Source organism: Myripristis murdjan, chromosome 23 (genome assembly GCF_902150065.1).
Source record: "Myripristis murdjan chromosome 23, fMyrMur1.1, whole genome shotgun sequence".
Taxonomy (NCBI): Eukaryota; Metazoa; Chordata; class Actinopteri; order Holocentriformes; family Holocentridae; genus Myripristis; species Myripristis murdjan.
The window spans coordinates 4,659,960-4,676,139 of record NC_044002.1 but is presented as its reverse complement, the minus strand read 5'-3'; the positions used below and the strand labels follow the sequence as shown (position 1 = coordinate 4,676,139).

The 16,180-nt window shown below is 41.0% G+C and overlaps 1 protein-coding gene across 4 annotated transcripts; it reads right to left on the bottom strand.

Annotated features, from left to right (window-relative positions):
* Positions 1-3,895: 3,895 nt before the first annotated feature.
* Positions 3,896-14,238, bottom strand: svopl (SVOP-like). Of its 4 annotated transcripts, none has more exons than XM_030045932.1 (16): positions 14,089-14,238; positions 11,584-11,690; positions 10,320-10,411; positions 9,661-9,759; positions 9,501-9,572; positions 9,275-9,399; positions 9,119-9,182; positions 6,270-6,395; positions 6,007-6,135; positions 5,602-5,675; positions 5,045-5,241; positions 4,792-4,903; positions 4,603-4,684; positions 4,361-4,450; positions 4,105-4,218; positions 3,896-3,999 (listed from the first exon to the last, which is right to left on the bottom strand). In XM_030045932.1, exons 1-16 carry the CDS (start codon positions 14,220-14,222, stop codon positions 3,988-3,990), a joined length of 1,629 nt encoding a protein of 542 aa, XP_029901792.1. In that variant the 5' UTR covers positions 14,223-14,238; the 3' UTR covers positions 3,896-3,987. The 4 variants fall into 4 exon arrangements, with proteins under 4 accessions (XP_029901792.1, XP_029901793.1, XP_029901794.1 ...); XM_030045933.1 differs by having other exon boundaries at positions 10,320-10,408; XM_030045934.1 differs by lacking the exon at positions 14,089-14,238 and adding an exon at positions 13,804-13,950.
* Between the last annotated feature and the right edge of the window lie 1,942 nt (positions 14,239-16,180).

The following is a 16,180-nucleotide window of genomic DNA, read 5'->3' as shown; positions in this document are numbered from 1 at the left end:
CCAGGATTCAAATATGTATACTGGAAATACTATTAAGACACAAAATGAAGTTTTCTCCCTGGCATGGCACAAGCAGTGTGTATATCTGTTGCTGTGTGCTGGCAGTCAGACGTCCCACAGGATAAACCTGAGCTGCCGCTGGCCCAAGGATTTAATGGTACATGTAGCCCTAAAGCTGCCATCCATACTAACTCCGATACGGTGGATTTGCCTCATTTGCTCAAATGAAATTAAGGTGCAGGGTATTGTCACTGATGGGGAATTTCTGTGAATGTCTGATACAAATTTAAATATTAATTTTCAGGTATATGTGCTTTATTTGACAGTGACAGTAGAGAGACACAGGAAAGGCCAAGGAGAGAGAGGGGATGACATGCAGCAAATGAGGACTGAGGCCTGAGGTCGGATGCGAAACCAGGACGCTGAGATCAAGACTCAGCCTTAACACGTGGCATGCGCTCTTACACAGTGAGCTACAGGGCCATCTGATATACATGTAAACTAAAATTAAAACTAAAATCCAAACTGTATCTTGAAAAGGAGTGAGTTCTCTGTTCAGAGAAAGTTGGAGCCATAAAGCATCACTGCCCAGCCGGGTTGGGAAACATGAGCACGCACTTTACTGACATCACATGACATGGTTACTGATATTCAACTTTTTGCCAAAGTGCAAAGGTGATTATTGGAGCTTTAAATGCCACTTAGCTGCATGATAATTTTGTGATTTTTAAGTCATATTACCAAGTAGTGGCCTGATCACATTTATTTGAGTGACACTATGTTTGTAGACGGGAAAGGCGTGAAGGGTAGTACAATAGAATGAGACTGAACAAGTGTATGTGTGAGTGTGTGTGTATGTGTGAATACAACTGAGATGGCACACAATGACCCTCATACACTGCAGATCCATCCGCACCAAGCACCAACACAAAGGGTGGATGGGTGCCTGTGTGCGCACACACACACACAAACACACACACAGTCAGTGCAATCATTAAGCTTCATTAAACAATGTTGGCATTATCTCCTTTCTGAGGAACAATTAACAAGACTGTAGTAAGACAGATACAGAGCTAAGAATGTGGCAACCCAGAAATAGTAAATACCATTTAACAGGCTAAAACACATGAAAAGCTTTACTTGAGGTCATGTGTTGTGCTTTGCTCCAGGTGCACTGCCTGTTTCACTTCATTGTGATGCTGTCGTTGAGTTTTTGAGTTTTTGGCTGTCTGTATTTCTCATCAGCATCATATTGAAACACTTATTCACACTTTTTAAAATCCCCACTGCAGCTCCATGTTCTTTAGGATCTTGTATGGTTAGCCTAACACACACAAACACATGAATAATGTTGTCCATCACCAGTTGCAGCTGAAATAAAGGTATTTGAAGTCAAGGACTTACTGTTCACAGGGTTGCTGTCTGTCTCCTGGTTGAACCCATCTCTGGTGGCAGGTTGCCAAGTCGATGTTTAAATCCCCTTCTAATGGGAACCAAAACAGATCAACACACCTCAGACTGCACCTGCACTGCAGATTTTCATAATCTCAGACCTTCTTTTAAAGGGTGGGCTCTGCGGTCTTGTAGCGGTCTTGGCGCCCTTTTCCTCTCTGGCGACTATATGCACAGATACACATAAATTACTGCCTGACCGAGGTCAGGCCAGGGAGCAGTCAGGTCCAGACTCCTCCCACAAAGCATCTCACATGCTCAGACAGACCCACACGCTAATCTGACAAGTCTCAGTTGGACAGACTGGGAGTTAACAAGCTTAAAGACAGAGGGATCGGGAAGGCAGAGATCATGCTCTGAGAGCGCATGTTTGAAGAGACAGAATATCACTGGACATACTTTACACCTGTTTCAGGACAGGATGTTTCTTTTCTTATGTGTTTTTACTCTTCTTAGGGCATGAACACTTTTGTGAGTCTCCATACTTCTTTAAGGATGCAGGACTGGTATTACCATGTCGTCATACTAGTATTAATATGTTTTCAGCCAAAAGAATTGACAGTCTCTGCATAAACCTCAATGGGGGGGAGCAGCAGAGAGCATTCTAACAGCTGATATGCAATTCCACCATAGAAATCATTGCATTTAGGAGAAATGACTTTAAAACAGCTGTCCACTGTAGTGACCGCTATGCACCAAAGGGTTAAAGATGAATTTTTTTTAAAAGTGTCAATGCCATGTATAAATGAAAAAAGCCAAGCCCGCTTAGTATGACATAGCTTTTACTCGAAGTCACTTTGATATTAATAAGTAACATCATCTCCAATGTTTTTTTGTCAGAAATACTGCCTCAATAATCATTTGCTTTTTATTTGAGAAAATGCTGTTTTCCTGTCAAATTCACCTTGCATCTGACTAACTTTGAAACTTGCCTTGTGTAGCCACATCATAACGTTTGATTTGACTCGCCCATGACACACCATGTCAGATACGATGACAGAAACCGTATTACTGCACCTATATTTACTCTTAGACACTGACATATTTTTGTGTAACTCTTTCATATTTCATATCAGTTTCATATTTATGAAAGAAAAACTAATATTACTTTTTGCCATGGACCAATAAGGACCACTAATCAGAAACAATGTCAGGTCTGTGGGGCACCAGGAGGCACTCAAAGCCCACTGGCAGGCCAAGGAACCTCATTAGAGCTTGGGTGAAAACTGAAACCAGCCATGCATGATAATAAAAATGTTAAATTAAGTTCATGAAAATCATCACAGGTTTGTATAGAAATACGTTTTCTTGTATTAACAAATACATAAAGCGCCTTTGTCAATAGTCCTCTGAGTTTCCTGCTTTCCCTTGAGAAGTAGACACAGAGAGCCTCCGTTTCCCCGTCTGTGATCAGAACATGTCATATTTTTAAGTAATGGAAAGGAATACTGTTTATTTTTTCAGATTTAAAGGATGAAATCCTATTACAAATGCTCTGTTACCATCCAACCCTGAAGTAAAGCATGTGTCTAAGCAGTGGACCTGCCTCTCTTTCCTGTCACACTGGTTTGTTTTGTGTTGACTTTGCTTAACCAACTCAAGCAGAAGAGAAGACACAGAGTGGTTTATATTAAATCCATTTGTTTACACTGCAGCTAAGACTGCCTTCACTGACCAATATAAGATAGTTGACACTTGAGCATCATACTCTATCCTTACACACACACACACACACACACACACACACACACACGTTCACCTGTGTGTGTGTGTGTGTGTGTGTGTGGCACGGGATTGAATGGGCTGGAAAGGATTATCTTCTTTTATTTAAAATAATCCCCACAGGCTCCCGTTCTCCCTCCCAGGGTGTCAGATTCACATTAATCCACTGACACTGAGACTACCGTGTGTTGCTCACTACACAAGTAGATATCTCCATCTAGTGTCGAGGAGTGAAAGAGTTCTTCTTAACTCGATCCTATATGACTGCGCTGATTTAAAACTACACTTAGTGTGATGAAACCATAAAAAAAAAAAAACTAAAATAAAAATGCTGTCAGTGGTTACAAGGATCTTTGCCAGATTTGTCCTGTCCCTGCACCAAATTACTTCCTCCAGAGTGACCAGCTGGCTTTGCATAACACTTCAGCTTGAAGCCTACAAAGCCTCATTCTCATCACAAAAAACTCTATGACAAAGAAGTATTATTAAACAGTATTTAGCATGATCATATATTACCTGCTTCACAAGGTGCTTCTGTTGGCTCTGTAGTATATTTAGCTAGCTCACTCCTCTAATGTGACTTTGTTGTTTGTGTCTACGGCCAGTGGAAGCTGTGCCACCATCCTGTCCATGCTGCTGCAATTCCTTTGTAGCTGACACAAGTCAGTAAAGTCATATATGAATTAAATCCCCTGAATAGAAATGATAATTAAGGCACAGGTAGCGTTGATCAAAGTAACATTTAATATCTTTAGATTGGATGTATATCAATAATAAAATAGCTTACAAAGTATACTTTTATCAACAGCAACATCAGGAGTTTTGCTGAAAAGAGAGAAAAAAAAGCACATTAAAGATTAAAACCACAGCTTGTGACACAAAAAATAGAAACTTTGCACACATGTAAGTGAATAAAAATAGATGTCTTACCAGAAGTGCTCGTCCCTTGGTCTCAATGGGCAGTAGGAAGTTTCCAACTGCACAGATTACACAGGCCACAGAAAAGGGCGACAGGGCCAGCAACACTGACTCTGACATCAACACCTACAACCACACACAGCAACGGAAGACATCAACAGGATGATTTAACCCACAACACTTTGGGTCAAACTGGCTGCAAACATGGCAATCATTTAACCTTCTTTTGCTAACCTCAACCACACAACACAGACAGGCATGAAAATACCTGAGCTATGAAAGGTGCAATCATGCCTCCGATGCGACTGAAGGAAGTACAGAAGCCCATTCCTAAAGAGCGTGCTACGGTGGGATACACCTTATATGGAGAGATGACATGTAAGTCATACATATAGCCACAGACATACTGTATATAGATAGTGTACTTAATAATATATCAGTGTTGATAAAAAAATACACAAATTTCCAACATAATCAGAGGCATGTTAGTACAAAGTGGTGTCTACGTACCTCAGCAGTATAAATATAGACCACATTAAAATTCATGGAGACCAGAGACCTGAGCAAGAAGAGTAGCACAGTAAAACCAAACCTAGAAGAAGACAAAGGGAAATTAAAACAAACAGAAAGCTGTTAATACACTGAAACTGTTATAATAAAGGGTGGCTGAAGGAGTGAGTGCTTGAGTGTGTCTCATACATTGAAGTACAGATGTTGAGCAACATGAATACCACGGCTGCCATAAGCTGCAGAAATGACAAACTCATCTTCCGTCCAAGCACATTCAACAGACCGATGTTCAGGGGGACAACTGGGCAGGAAGAGAAGGGGAAGGAAAATTATAGGAAGGTTATAAATGTACTGACATATGTAATGTTATATATGTATTTTAAATATTCTCTCTCTCACACACACACAGCCTCACACTCTGTCTCTGCCATGCCTCACTCACGTGCGACCTCCCCAAAGCAGCTGATGAGAAGGGTGTGGTAGTCGCTGGGTGCAAAGGGGATGCAGTAGCACGGTCCGTCCTCATGGCGGTGTTTGATCTGGTGGGCCCGGTCAGCATCTGTCACACACAGCAGGTTCTTCTCGAGCAGCTCTGAACTGCTCAGCACAGAGCCATAGTAGGCAAACGAAGCTACAAACCTGGAATAAACACACATGCTACTTATATCAAATCTGATTAAAAGTGGGCAAATAAAACAACTTTGGTTAAGGGTAAAGCTAAGGGTAGGGTTATGTTTAAGTCATCCTCTTTGCCAGGACACTCATGTAAAAGTGATTTTTAATCTCAAAGAGGCCTTCCTGGTTAAGTCAGTTTTTTTGGTGGGAGGAAAATGACATGTATCATCGTTTTCATGCGCAGAGATTTGTGCTCACTACACAAAAATTTCAGGTTATTTTGTGATATTTTTTAAAGTTATCTGGCTAATTTGCTAGTCCATCCTGGTTCTCAGGTAGGATTGGACAAAAAGAAACAGGATGAAGAGGAGGGCGGAGCCTTACCATGCATACCACAGTAGCACAGACGTCCTCCTGAAAGATGGACTGAGCAGGATACGCCAACTGCCCCTCTCAGTCTAAAACACAGAAACCCACACACAACATGGACAAATACCATAGACAGCCATCACCTTATATTTAATTTATGGCACATTTACATGCAGAAGGTATAATTAACACAAGCCAGCTTGTCATGAGTGGAAAAACTGGCTATGGAAGGAAAGTCACTTTGACACTATGGATAAATGTAATTACAGTCAGAGCTTCTGGCCCCACCCATAATCCATCAGAATGGCTCAGAGAATAACTAAACTTAACAGCTTCACAGTCTCTTAGCCACATTGTAAAGTGCCAGAAGTTAATATTCACCTTCTTCGCACAACCACAAACACACAAACAAGGTGTTACCTCCACTGGTTCAAACAGCTGTCCAGGTGGTAAGGAAGCATTGTTCATCTTGGCAATCCGTTGGAGAGTTTCCACAGCTGCCTGAATGTTACCTGCTGACACGTTGTATCGAGCCGACTCTGGAATGAACTATTTCAGACCAACGCATGGAGAAAAGATGCATAAGCATGCATTAGTTTCAAGACTTTCTCAATAATTGAAGAGCCAAGCTAAGGGAGCGGTGTGGAATCAAAAATGACTTAGGCTAACTCTGAGCACCCCACCTTGAATAGAAAAATGAGTATGATGCTGGGGGCAACAGAAATGCGGATCATCCATCTCCAGCCCAAGGTGGGAACCACTAGCATTCCCAGGATGATGATCAGCATGGAACCAAACATCCAGAAGATCTGTGGTGACAAACCCCACACACAGACACACACACAGACACACACACACACACAGACACACACACACACACACACACACACACACACACACACACACACACACACACAGATTGATAATTTGCAGTGGTGCAGTGTGGTGGCAGTGCTGATAATGATGCAAATGGGAATGGTGAGCATGACGACATTAGGCTTCATGCATGGTCCAGAATGCAAATGCATTCAGGAGTCAAACCATACTTTATTAAAAGAGACTTTATCTGAACCTGAACACCATTAATGGTGTTCAGGTGACACTTTAAGTCATTTTAAATAGTGTCTTTTGTTACTGTTAAATTCACCAAAACAAACAGGCACCCAAAGTTACCAAATGGGGAAAACATTTTTTTTAAATGAAGCAAAGCAATAAATAAACAAACAAACACATAAATAAACAAACAAATAAATAAAGTATTTTCAATTACTTCGGAAGCTTTCTTTTTTGCAACTTGATAGCATTTAAACTCAACATTCAACTTCATTTTTTCAAATTGCAATTCCCCCTTGTTTTCCACATGCTCAGTAACAAGTCTGGTCAGGACGGTATGACGGTTAAGAAAATGAAAATGCCTTTAGGGAAAATACATTTTTCCAGGAATTCAGCATGGCAGAATGTGGTCCTAGAGGCCAATTTGTTGAATAAGAACAGCTGTATATCTTCTCTCCATCAAATGTTCTGGAAGTTAAATAGGGTTTACTTGTGACTTAATTATTTTGACCATAAAAGCAGTGCTTTTCATAGCTAAATCAGTGTACAATTGCAAATTCATACATGTGATGGCAACATGCTTTATACCCTAGGGTTCATCAAAATCAGACCAATGTTTTTTGTTCAATTCATCATGCCCCATAACAAGGAGTTTCCTTGTATAAATGCAAAAACATGACACGTTTCAACTGATGAAGCATGTTTTGTTTCAGTAGCTGCTACTTGCCTTGCTCAAAGAGTCAATACACCACACATGACTTACAGCCAGGGGACAAAAGTAGGTCAGGAGAGAGCTGCACAGACCCTGGACGCTATACAGATAATCCATACAGATAATTATAACCCTAAAAATAAACTCCTTTTCTGTGCTCTATGAAAAATGGCCAGTAGGTCTTCCCGGCGAGGGCAGTGGATCATATAAATCACGCCATCAGATGCACGCGCAGGTTGTTTCGGGGTGATAAATTTCTCTGGAGTCTAGTACACTTGATTTTCAGCGACTGTGAACAGCAGGAACAATGGAAACATGGAACATATACTTCCCATAGGGACTTGGACCGAACAATTTGCTGCACATGCCCTCTTTGGGCGTTTGAACGAGTATTATTTAACAGAAGTACAGATTTTTACTTTTCAGTACAAATTCTGTCAGCTCCCTATAAGCATCAGAAACCAACAGAGAATGGTGGATTGTGGAGGCCTTTGCAATGAACAGAAGACTATCTTTACTTTCTTTGTGCCATTTATTTGTCGATTATAATTTTTCCAATTCAAACAACCTTGCGTGACAAGCAATCTGTCACTTATGTAGATTTCATCACTGGTAGAATTGCATGCGCTGAAATAAAATTTCAGCAAGATACTGTAACATTCAGTGAGGTAACAGTGCTTCTGCTTGAGTAGGATGTTTCCACTCCTGATTTCAGCACAGCCCATGGAGACTCCCTCTTAATTCTGTGGACAAAGAAAGACTATGTGGATTTTGGAGGCGTGCTCCACGATGGACTTCAACAAAATGTCCCTCTGTGAGTGGATTGTGCTTTTGTACTAGGGTTTGACTAACACGGCTTTTGAAGTCTGATACTAATCCTGATACGTTTAGGCTAATGTCTCCGATAGCCAATATTCAAAAATATCTTACGCTCTGACTCAGAGTTCCCCTAGTGTCGTATTCTTGTCAGGGTAGAAAAGCCCATAGGACAAACACCACTGCAGCCCAGACCTATGGTATTCTTATTTTCTGGTTACACAGGCTGCGCAGGATCTCAAATTCCGAGACAGACTGAGAATTTAAACCAGTACATGAGTAAATATAGTGTGCAGCAAAATAAACATTCATTGCCAGCTTTACAGAGTGACAGCTGTGGTTCGACAGGAACCTCCATCCATGGACGACTGGACTACCCAAAATCAACAAATCAATAAAAGCCCAATATCAACATAATATATTGTGTGACCCTAATTTGTACACAGAGTGTGCTGGACACTGCTTGCAGCCTGTTTAACCCTATAAAGCCATTTGTATCATATATGATACACGTTATCAAATAACACATTCCGTTTTCAGTTTAATCAATACTTGACCAAAATACTGTTGTATACCTTTGAACACTTCCCCTGTTCACCCTGGACCATACCATTGGCACTTCAAGTACATATCATATATCATACACCAGAAAGGTCCTGTAATAACATATTTTTTGATTTTTTTTTATATATATATATTTTGTTACAGGACTAAATAAAAAAAAATGAATTTTCTGCCAATTCATTCATAGTTCAGGCTTTATAGGGTTAAATGTATTTTTATGTTTCAAATCGTCTTGCTTGATCAAAAACATGTCTACTGCTACACAGCCTGCATAAATCCAACAGCGGACCAGATGTGAAAACTTAAAAATACCAGTAATTCAGTTAAAACAAAACACCCCCTGTTGCATTCATATAACAAGGACTGTAAGAGACTCTTGGGACTTACAGAGGCCAGAGGCAGGAGGTAAGCTCTGTGCTTAGCAGGGATGAATTCTGTCTTCAAGACAAACCTGAAGTTGAGAGGAGGTGTCATGAAATTGCAAGAGCATACTGAAAAAATATCAGGCTTTTTATGTGTGTGTGCATGTGTGTGTGTCCTCACCCCTGGGAGACCCCAGCCACACCGCAGCCCACCATGCTCCGCAGGAATATAAACCATCCGTACGAGGGAGCAAACGAGGTGAGCAGGGAAAAGTAAGCACTCCACACGAAACCGCCAAACACCACCTACAGGGAAGCCATGCGCGCACACACACAACCTCAAAAATCAGACAAAACACAGACTTTAGAGAACTTCAAAACTGGGGAGCAACTCCAGTAGCACCAACCTTCCAGCGTCCATATCTGTCTGCAATGTATCCGCTGAGGACCCCACACACCATGAAGCCCAGAAACACCATCTGAGGGAAATGGAGCAAGTTTAAGTTTACATTACAATGCAGCGCCATGCCTCTATTGGTCTGAATGCTGATTAGCTGCATAGCTCACCGTGGAGACCAGAGCGACCTGCCAGTCATCCAGACGCCACTCACAGCGGATCTCTGGAGACACCACTGCCAAAAGCATGATCTCCATCGCCTCCACTATCTAAGCACACACACACACTTATGTTTATAGAGAGCAATTGACAAGAGCAATTTCAATTTTCAACCATTCTAGTTTTGAACAGGTAAACATGTCGTCCCCTACAAATGATGCCCCCACCCTCCCTCCAAAAAAAAAAAAAAAAAAAGCACAGTCATAAGTGGGCATGGCTGTGTGTCAAAAAACTTGTTGGCAGCTACACACCAAAGTCAGAGGACACCCCACAAGGGCCCCTTTGGAGAAACTGCAAAAAATGTGAAGTGGGCGTGACCTGGGAGGAAGTGGGCCAAAATTTTGTGGTATTACGCTCATCTGTTGGGAAGTTGTGTGACTTTTTGTGGTATGTCATGCCCCTTTTGACTAAGAGGGAGAAGAAGTTAATCCCTTCTTCCTTGATCCATGACCAACTTTCCCACCAAATTTGGAGGAAATCAGATCCTCGGTTTTGAAGTTATGCCACTGTGTGACAAATGGATGAATGGATACACACTGTTTCATATCCCCTCCTCTCTGATTTTATTGGCTTGGGGACAAAAATAAAAGCAGAGGACCCATAAACTCACATTGGCACTGCCCATGATAATGAACAGCAGGATGTGGAAGCGTCCAAACCCAATTGTCTCCACCGCTTTCTCCACGCTGTATGTCTGCTCTGCTGGGTCACACACAACACACTTGAACATTGCACATCAAAGTTACAATGAAACAGCGTTTTTAGAGTTTCCTGCTTCTGCAATTCAGCATATTTCTGGTTGAAACAGGACTATGATGCACGCTGCTGGGGCAGGGGATAGCATGGCAAAGGACTGTTCACAAGTGGGTGACAGCGTGAATCAATGGGATAACTCTTAGGAGGGTTTATTAGACTGAACTAGTAGAGGTGGGCCGTTGTCCAAAGATTATGAGTAACCACTAAAAATACATTGTTTTCTAGGATTTTTGTATAGAAATAAATAAAAATAAAAAGTTTGTCTGGCCCGAGCTAACCTGTGCAGTTTGTACTGAAGCACAATGTTTAGATTACAATCAAACAAGCAGACAGATATAATTGATTCTACTAACAAGCTGACAAATTCACATTTTGCATTCCTCAACCTAGTTAACTTTGCTTATTCCACAAAATTAAGTCCTGTTAAGAGATAATTCAGTGCAGACACTGAGACTATATCCTAAACTACTGTGTGCACCCTAATCCAGTATCAGTTATGAAAAATAAACATCATCGAGACTATGCCTACTGGGGGACAGAACTGACCTGCCTGGTATATAAAAATATGATTTTACAGTGGTAAAGGTAGGGATTGTTACAGCTAACCAAGTGATCCTCAGATTATGGAAAAGTACGTCCTCTCTGGATATTAAAAAGTGGACGGAATATATGTTAAAAATAGTGTCATATGAAGAGATGGTAGCTAGACTCAATGATGAGGGTGAGAATTTTAAGAGGACATGGGATTGTTTTTTGCTCAAAACATAAATGTGACACTGCAATGATCTGGTTGTATTGGCATATTTTAGTCTTTATCTAAGAAATACAATAATTATTATTATTAACAGTTTAGGACAAAAGGAGTAAGAGGTCTAATGTTGATAAGTCCATCTTTCTCTGTACTTACCAACATTAGACTCTGTAGCACTACTCATTGCTGTTTAGTGTTTGAATTTCTTTCAGTTTTGACTAGTCATTTCCAGTGGGCAGAGATTTCCTGTAAGTGACAATACCCGCTGGCAGAATTTGATCTGGGCAGATAGTCTTCCTCTACCACAGCCACACTTTGTAAGTGGCTAGGAGGGCTAGGAGGGCATAAGATAAACCCTGTTGTTTACCATTGTTGTTCTTGGTGTTCCAGGACAGGTGGCGAGGGTTCTCGTCCAGCTCCACGTCCTGCAGCTGGATGGCGTTGACCAGCTCAGTCTTCATTGAATCACCCATGCTGCAACATAGCATTGTACAAATGTAATCCAAGTGGAAGAGGGCTACATAAGTGACTGAGGGCCTAAAATAAACAAATACAGAATAGCGTGGTGGGTAAACACAGCTACACTAACTCATGTTTATTTTGTGGAACACTGTCTATATTATCAGTGACTGGCAGTAATAGTCCTCCTGCTATTTTATTCACCACTACATCACTGCATACATACAATCAATCTATGCTAAAGGTCTCATATTTTAACACTTACAGGCATATTTGTGCCATTTATGCATGTCTATAAAACACTTCTGTAATGGCTTTAATAATAAAGAATGTACTTTTTTGATACTGTTATTCCGAGGGCCTCGGTTATTGAACTAACACTAATAAATACAAAATCAATGTAAATGCATCAATTAAATATATATTCAGCATCAGTTTTGACAGTGACTTAAGAATCAATGTTTTTTCAATCCAAATTCACACAAACATTAAAACCTTGCTTTATGTACAACAGGAGGTTTGTCAGTAAAATACCATGCCGATCTCAGAGACTTACTGAGGCTGCATGGTTGACATGGTTTTCAACTAACATGTCAGCAATTCAAGAACAGGCCAAACTTCATTTTTTTAACTGAATTTTGGTGGTGAGTTTACCGTGTAACTGCAACATTCTATGTTCAAATCTGGCTCAGGACCTTCGACACGTCATTCTCTCTTTCTCTTTTTCTCTCCTGTCTTTCCTGTCTCTGGTCACTAGTCTAATAAAGAGACAAATGCCAAGAAATCCTCTTTAAGTTAATTTGGATTGATTATCCAAGAGAACAATGCTATTTGAACTCCAAGTAACCACATCAAGACGCCTAAAAATCTGAGAAAAACTGCACTGGTTATTAGGAGTGAGATCACATTCCAAAACCAGCTGCAGGAAACAAACCCCAAAACCGAGAGAAAGGGACTGATGAAGTTCACCATGAAGTTCACACTGACCAGCAGTTTTCTGGTGACTTGTTTTAAGCCTGGTCACCTGACATTTTGTGAAATGTGTCCAACATTGAAATAGTGTAGGATGTGGTGGTCAGAGTGGTGAATGTATGGATGGATGGGTACTCATCCCCCACTGGTTTCACATTGAATGAGCTGAGACATGGGGGCAACTGATTTTTGCTTTGCCAGTTTGTAAGGTAAAGAACAAAAGCTGCGGCTGAAAATCTATAAACAAAGCACTTGGCCTTGCTTCTTCATTTTATTTCTTTAGCTTTTTCAAAAGTCTGTTAGGAAGTAGTACATGCCACATTAAGACAGTAATCACAATCACAATGTAGGCCATATTTAATACTCCAAGTTAGAATTAAACCACCACTTTAAATGAACTGGCCGTTACTGAGTCTTGCCTTAGGCTGTACATAGGATTAAATGAGCCTGATAGGGCCGCTATATCAGCAATTGTTGTCAGCTTCAGTGACACTAATAGTAATAATTTTCTACTCACCTGTCCTGTCTACTTTCATCTTTTCCACCAACTTACGTCCTGATAGGAACCAGGTTCATTTTATTGTTTTGGTGTTCATTTGAATGAATTTGAACTGAAATGAAATAGATTTTTTTAGGTGTCAAAACATTATTTCTGTGCAGAACTAGGGCTCAGGGCTACAGAGAGCTGTAGTTTTATAGGGACACTATACACATATCAGTCCAAACGTTCCTTTTAGACATATTATAATGATACCACAACGGACCAAAAATATAAGTCAGTGAAGGTTTTCTTTCAAACATTTAGCACAGGGGCTTAATGTATCTTTGCCTGATACTCTTAAGAGGCAAAGGCAGCGGAGGCCCCCATGAAAAAAGAAAGTGCGAGAAACTCCATTCAAAATTCTGTCAGTTTTTTAAAAAACACCTTGCTTGTCGTAATGAGCATTCATGGTAGGACGTGGCTTGAGACTTTCACCTCTTGGAAACAACTACTCCTTTCGGCGATATATTCAATCCACAAAGCAGTGCCTGTTTCCATGAAATTTGAACTTTTGTAACGAACCTCCAAAAACTTCCACCAGAGCACCAAGTAAGGGATAACTCTAATAAAAGTTAAAGATTCTATGAGATTCTGCGGGGTGAATAATTTACATACCGGATTTAGTCAAAGGCGCAAACATTCATTAATTCTTTTCATTCGTGATTGTGCCTTTGCATTTTGGCAGAGCACCAACAAAACTGCCGGTGCCGGTTTGACCGAACCGCCTCAGGAAATTAGTCTCAACAGTTTCCCTGGTAGTGAAACGTCGAATATCAGTCAGAAACCGAGTCGAAATATAAAGCAGCATCCCGGCATCCACTTTTGTCCGTTTCCAACAGGTGTTTTAATAGAGTTGGATAATCTAGGAGTAGGTTGTCGGGATTCAGGGAGGCTACTTACTCTTTTTTCCTGCCTGAAGCTCGCAGCGGCTTCTCTTTGCATGCTGTAGACAATGCAAAACGCTCGTTAGCTGCCTCCAACACACAATGTTTTTGTTGACCTGCACCAGGTGTATCAGGAAGTGGCGGCGTCATCACCCCAAGTGTAACAGGAGAGAGAGAGAGAGAGAGAGAGAGAGAGAGAGAGAGAGAGAGAGAGAGAGAGAGAGAGAGAGAGAGACACACACACACACACACACACACACACACACACACACACACACACACACACACACACACACACACACACACACACACACAGAGGGCAGTGTTTACCGGCGGGAGGGGCAGCGGGCAGCGTGCACCGTGGATGCGGGCTTTGGGAGGGAGGCGGGGGGAGTGTCGGTGCACCATTGTCCCACAGGTGAGGGCCCTGCGGTTAATAACCACAGTGTTTATTGCACATTACCACAGAATTTGGTTGTCCTGTGATACCTGAATGAAGCATCGGTGGGAATATCACAAGAGCAACAGCACCTTTTATCCCCAACACTACAGAACATGTTGGTATTTTACGACGGTGTATTAGGGCCATTGTGGGGAAAACAATATTGAGCCAAGGGAAAGGGAAGGGGGATATTTTGAGAAAAACAAAATCTCAAAATTTCCGAGATTTAAGTCGTAAATTTACAAGGGGAAAAAAACACATTTATGAGAAAAACGTAAAAAAAAAAAAAAAAAAGTTTAAAAATAGTTGAAAGTTGAAATAGCTGAAAAATCACAATATTGTTTTCTTCTGAATCGGCCCAAATCACAGCAGTGTCTCTTCAAAGTCTGGATGGTGATGAGGAGATTGTGATTCTGTGCCAAACTTACCAGGATTTCCCTCTTACTAAATCTGATAGTAGTTGTAAGAGAGACTACTTTTCAGAGTTTTTTATCTCATAAATTTATGACTTTAATCTTGAAAATTATGAGTTTTCCTCAGAATATTACACAGCCTACAAACACTCACAATGGCCCGAATACGCTGTTGTAGATATTACAACTATTAAAAAACAAACTATTAAAAAATAATTAATTAATTAAATAAATAAATTAAAAATTACACAATGCACTAACATATGTTGAATTTGAACACATCTCTTTAATGGCTGTCAAACACATCTTTCAGACTTGAAACACCACAGCGATGCAGCTCACCGGAGGGAGGGAGAGAGAACAGAGAGAAGGAGAAAGAGAGAAAGAAAGCAAAACATTGGATCTAACAAAATCCTGTCAGACGACACAGAGTCAGCTGAGAACACACCTGGGTGTCTGCTCTTGAACATGCCTCGAGATGAGACCTTCTGGCAGTGTGCCCTGGCTCAGGTACTGACAAGAAAACAACATTCCCTCTGCTGAGGGACGAAAGGAATGTGATGACTGTTTTTTTTTTTTTTTCTGAGAGAGCAACAGGTCTGATCCTGCTCCAAGGTCTGAGGACAGAGAGCCGATGCCACCGGGCTTGTGGTGGATACTCACCGGAGGATCACAGATCTAGAAAACACAGAACTTTGAAACGTAGCTCTAGAAAACACATATCTAGGAAACATTCAGGAGATGCTGAACACTGCAGTGCAGCAGCTTCGAATCCAGAGTTTTATGTGTGGAGTCAACCTTTTCTTTTGAATCAGGTTTACTGACATCCGCAGGGTGTTATTTCCTTAAAATGGCAGCGCACATATATGTGTTACAGTGTGATTGTGTGTGTGTGTGTATGTGTGTGTGTGTGTTTGTGTGTGTGTATGTCTGCATCTTGCATGTATCCCCTGGTATGTCCAGGATGTGTGACAGTGTGACTGAAGAGGCGCAGAAACATCCCAGTCATTGAAGTAGCACCATAGGATCCTGTAGGCGTGGTCTAGTCCTACATCTTGACTGACAGGTGCTAGGTCCAATCAGAAAGTCAATTGCTCCAGCCGGTGAAGAGTTCTGGTTTGCGAATGGTCCATGGAAGGGATGTGTTGGCATCTTTGCCAATTTTTTTTGTCCATTCAATAGAGCAATCACAAATAAAATATTTGCTATATTATGTTTTCTATACAACACCATATCCACTTTCATTTATATAT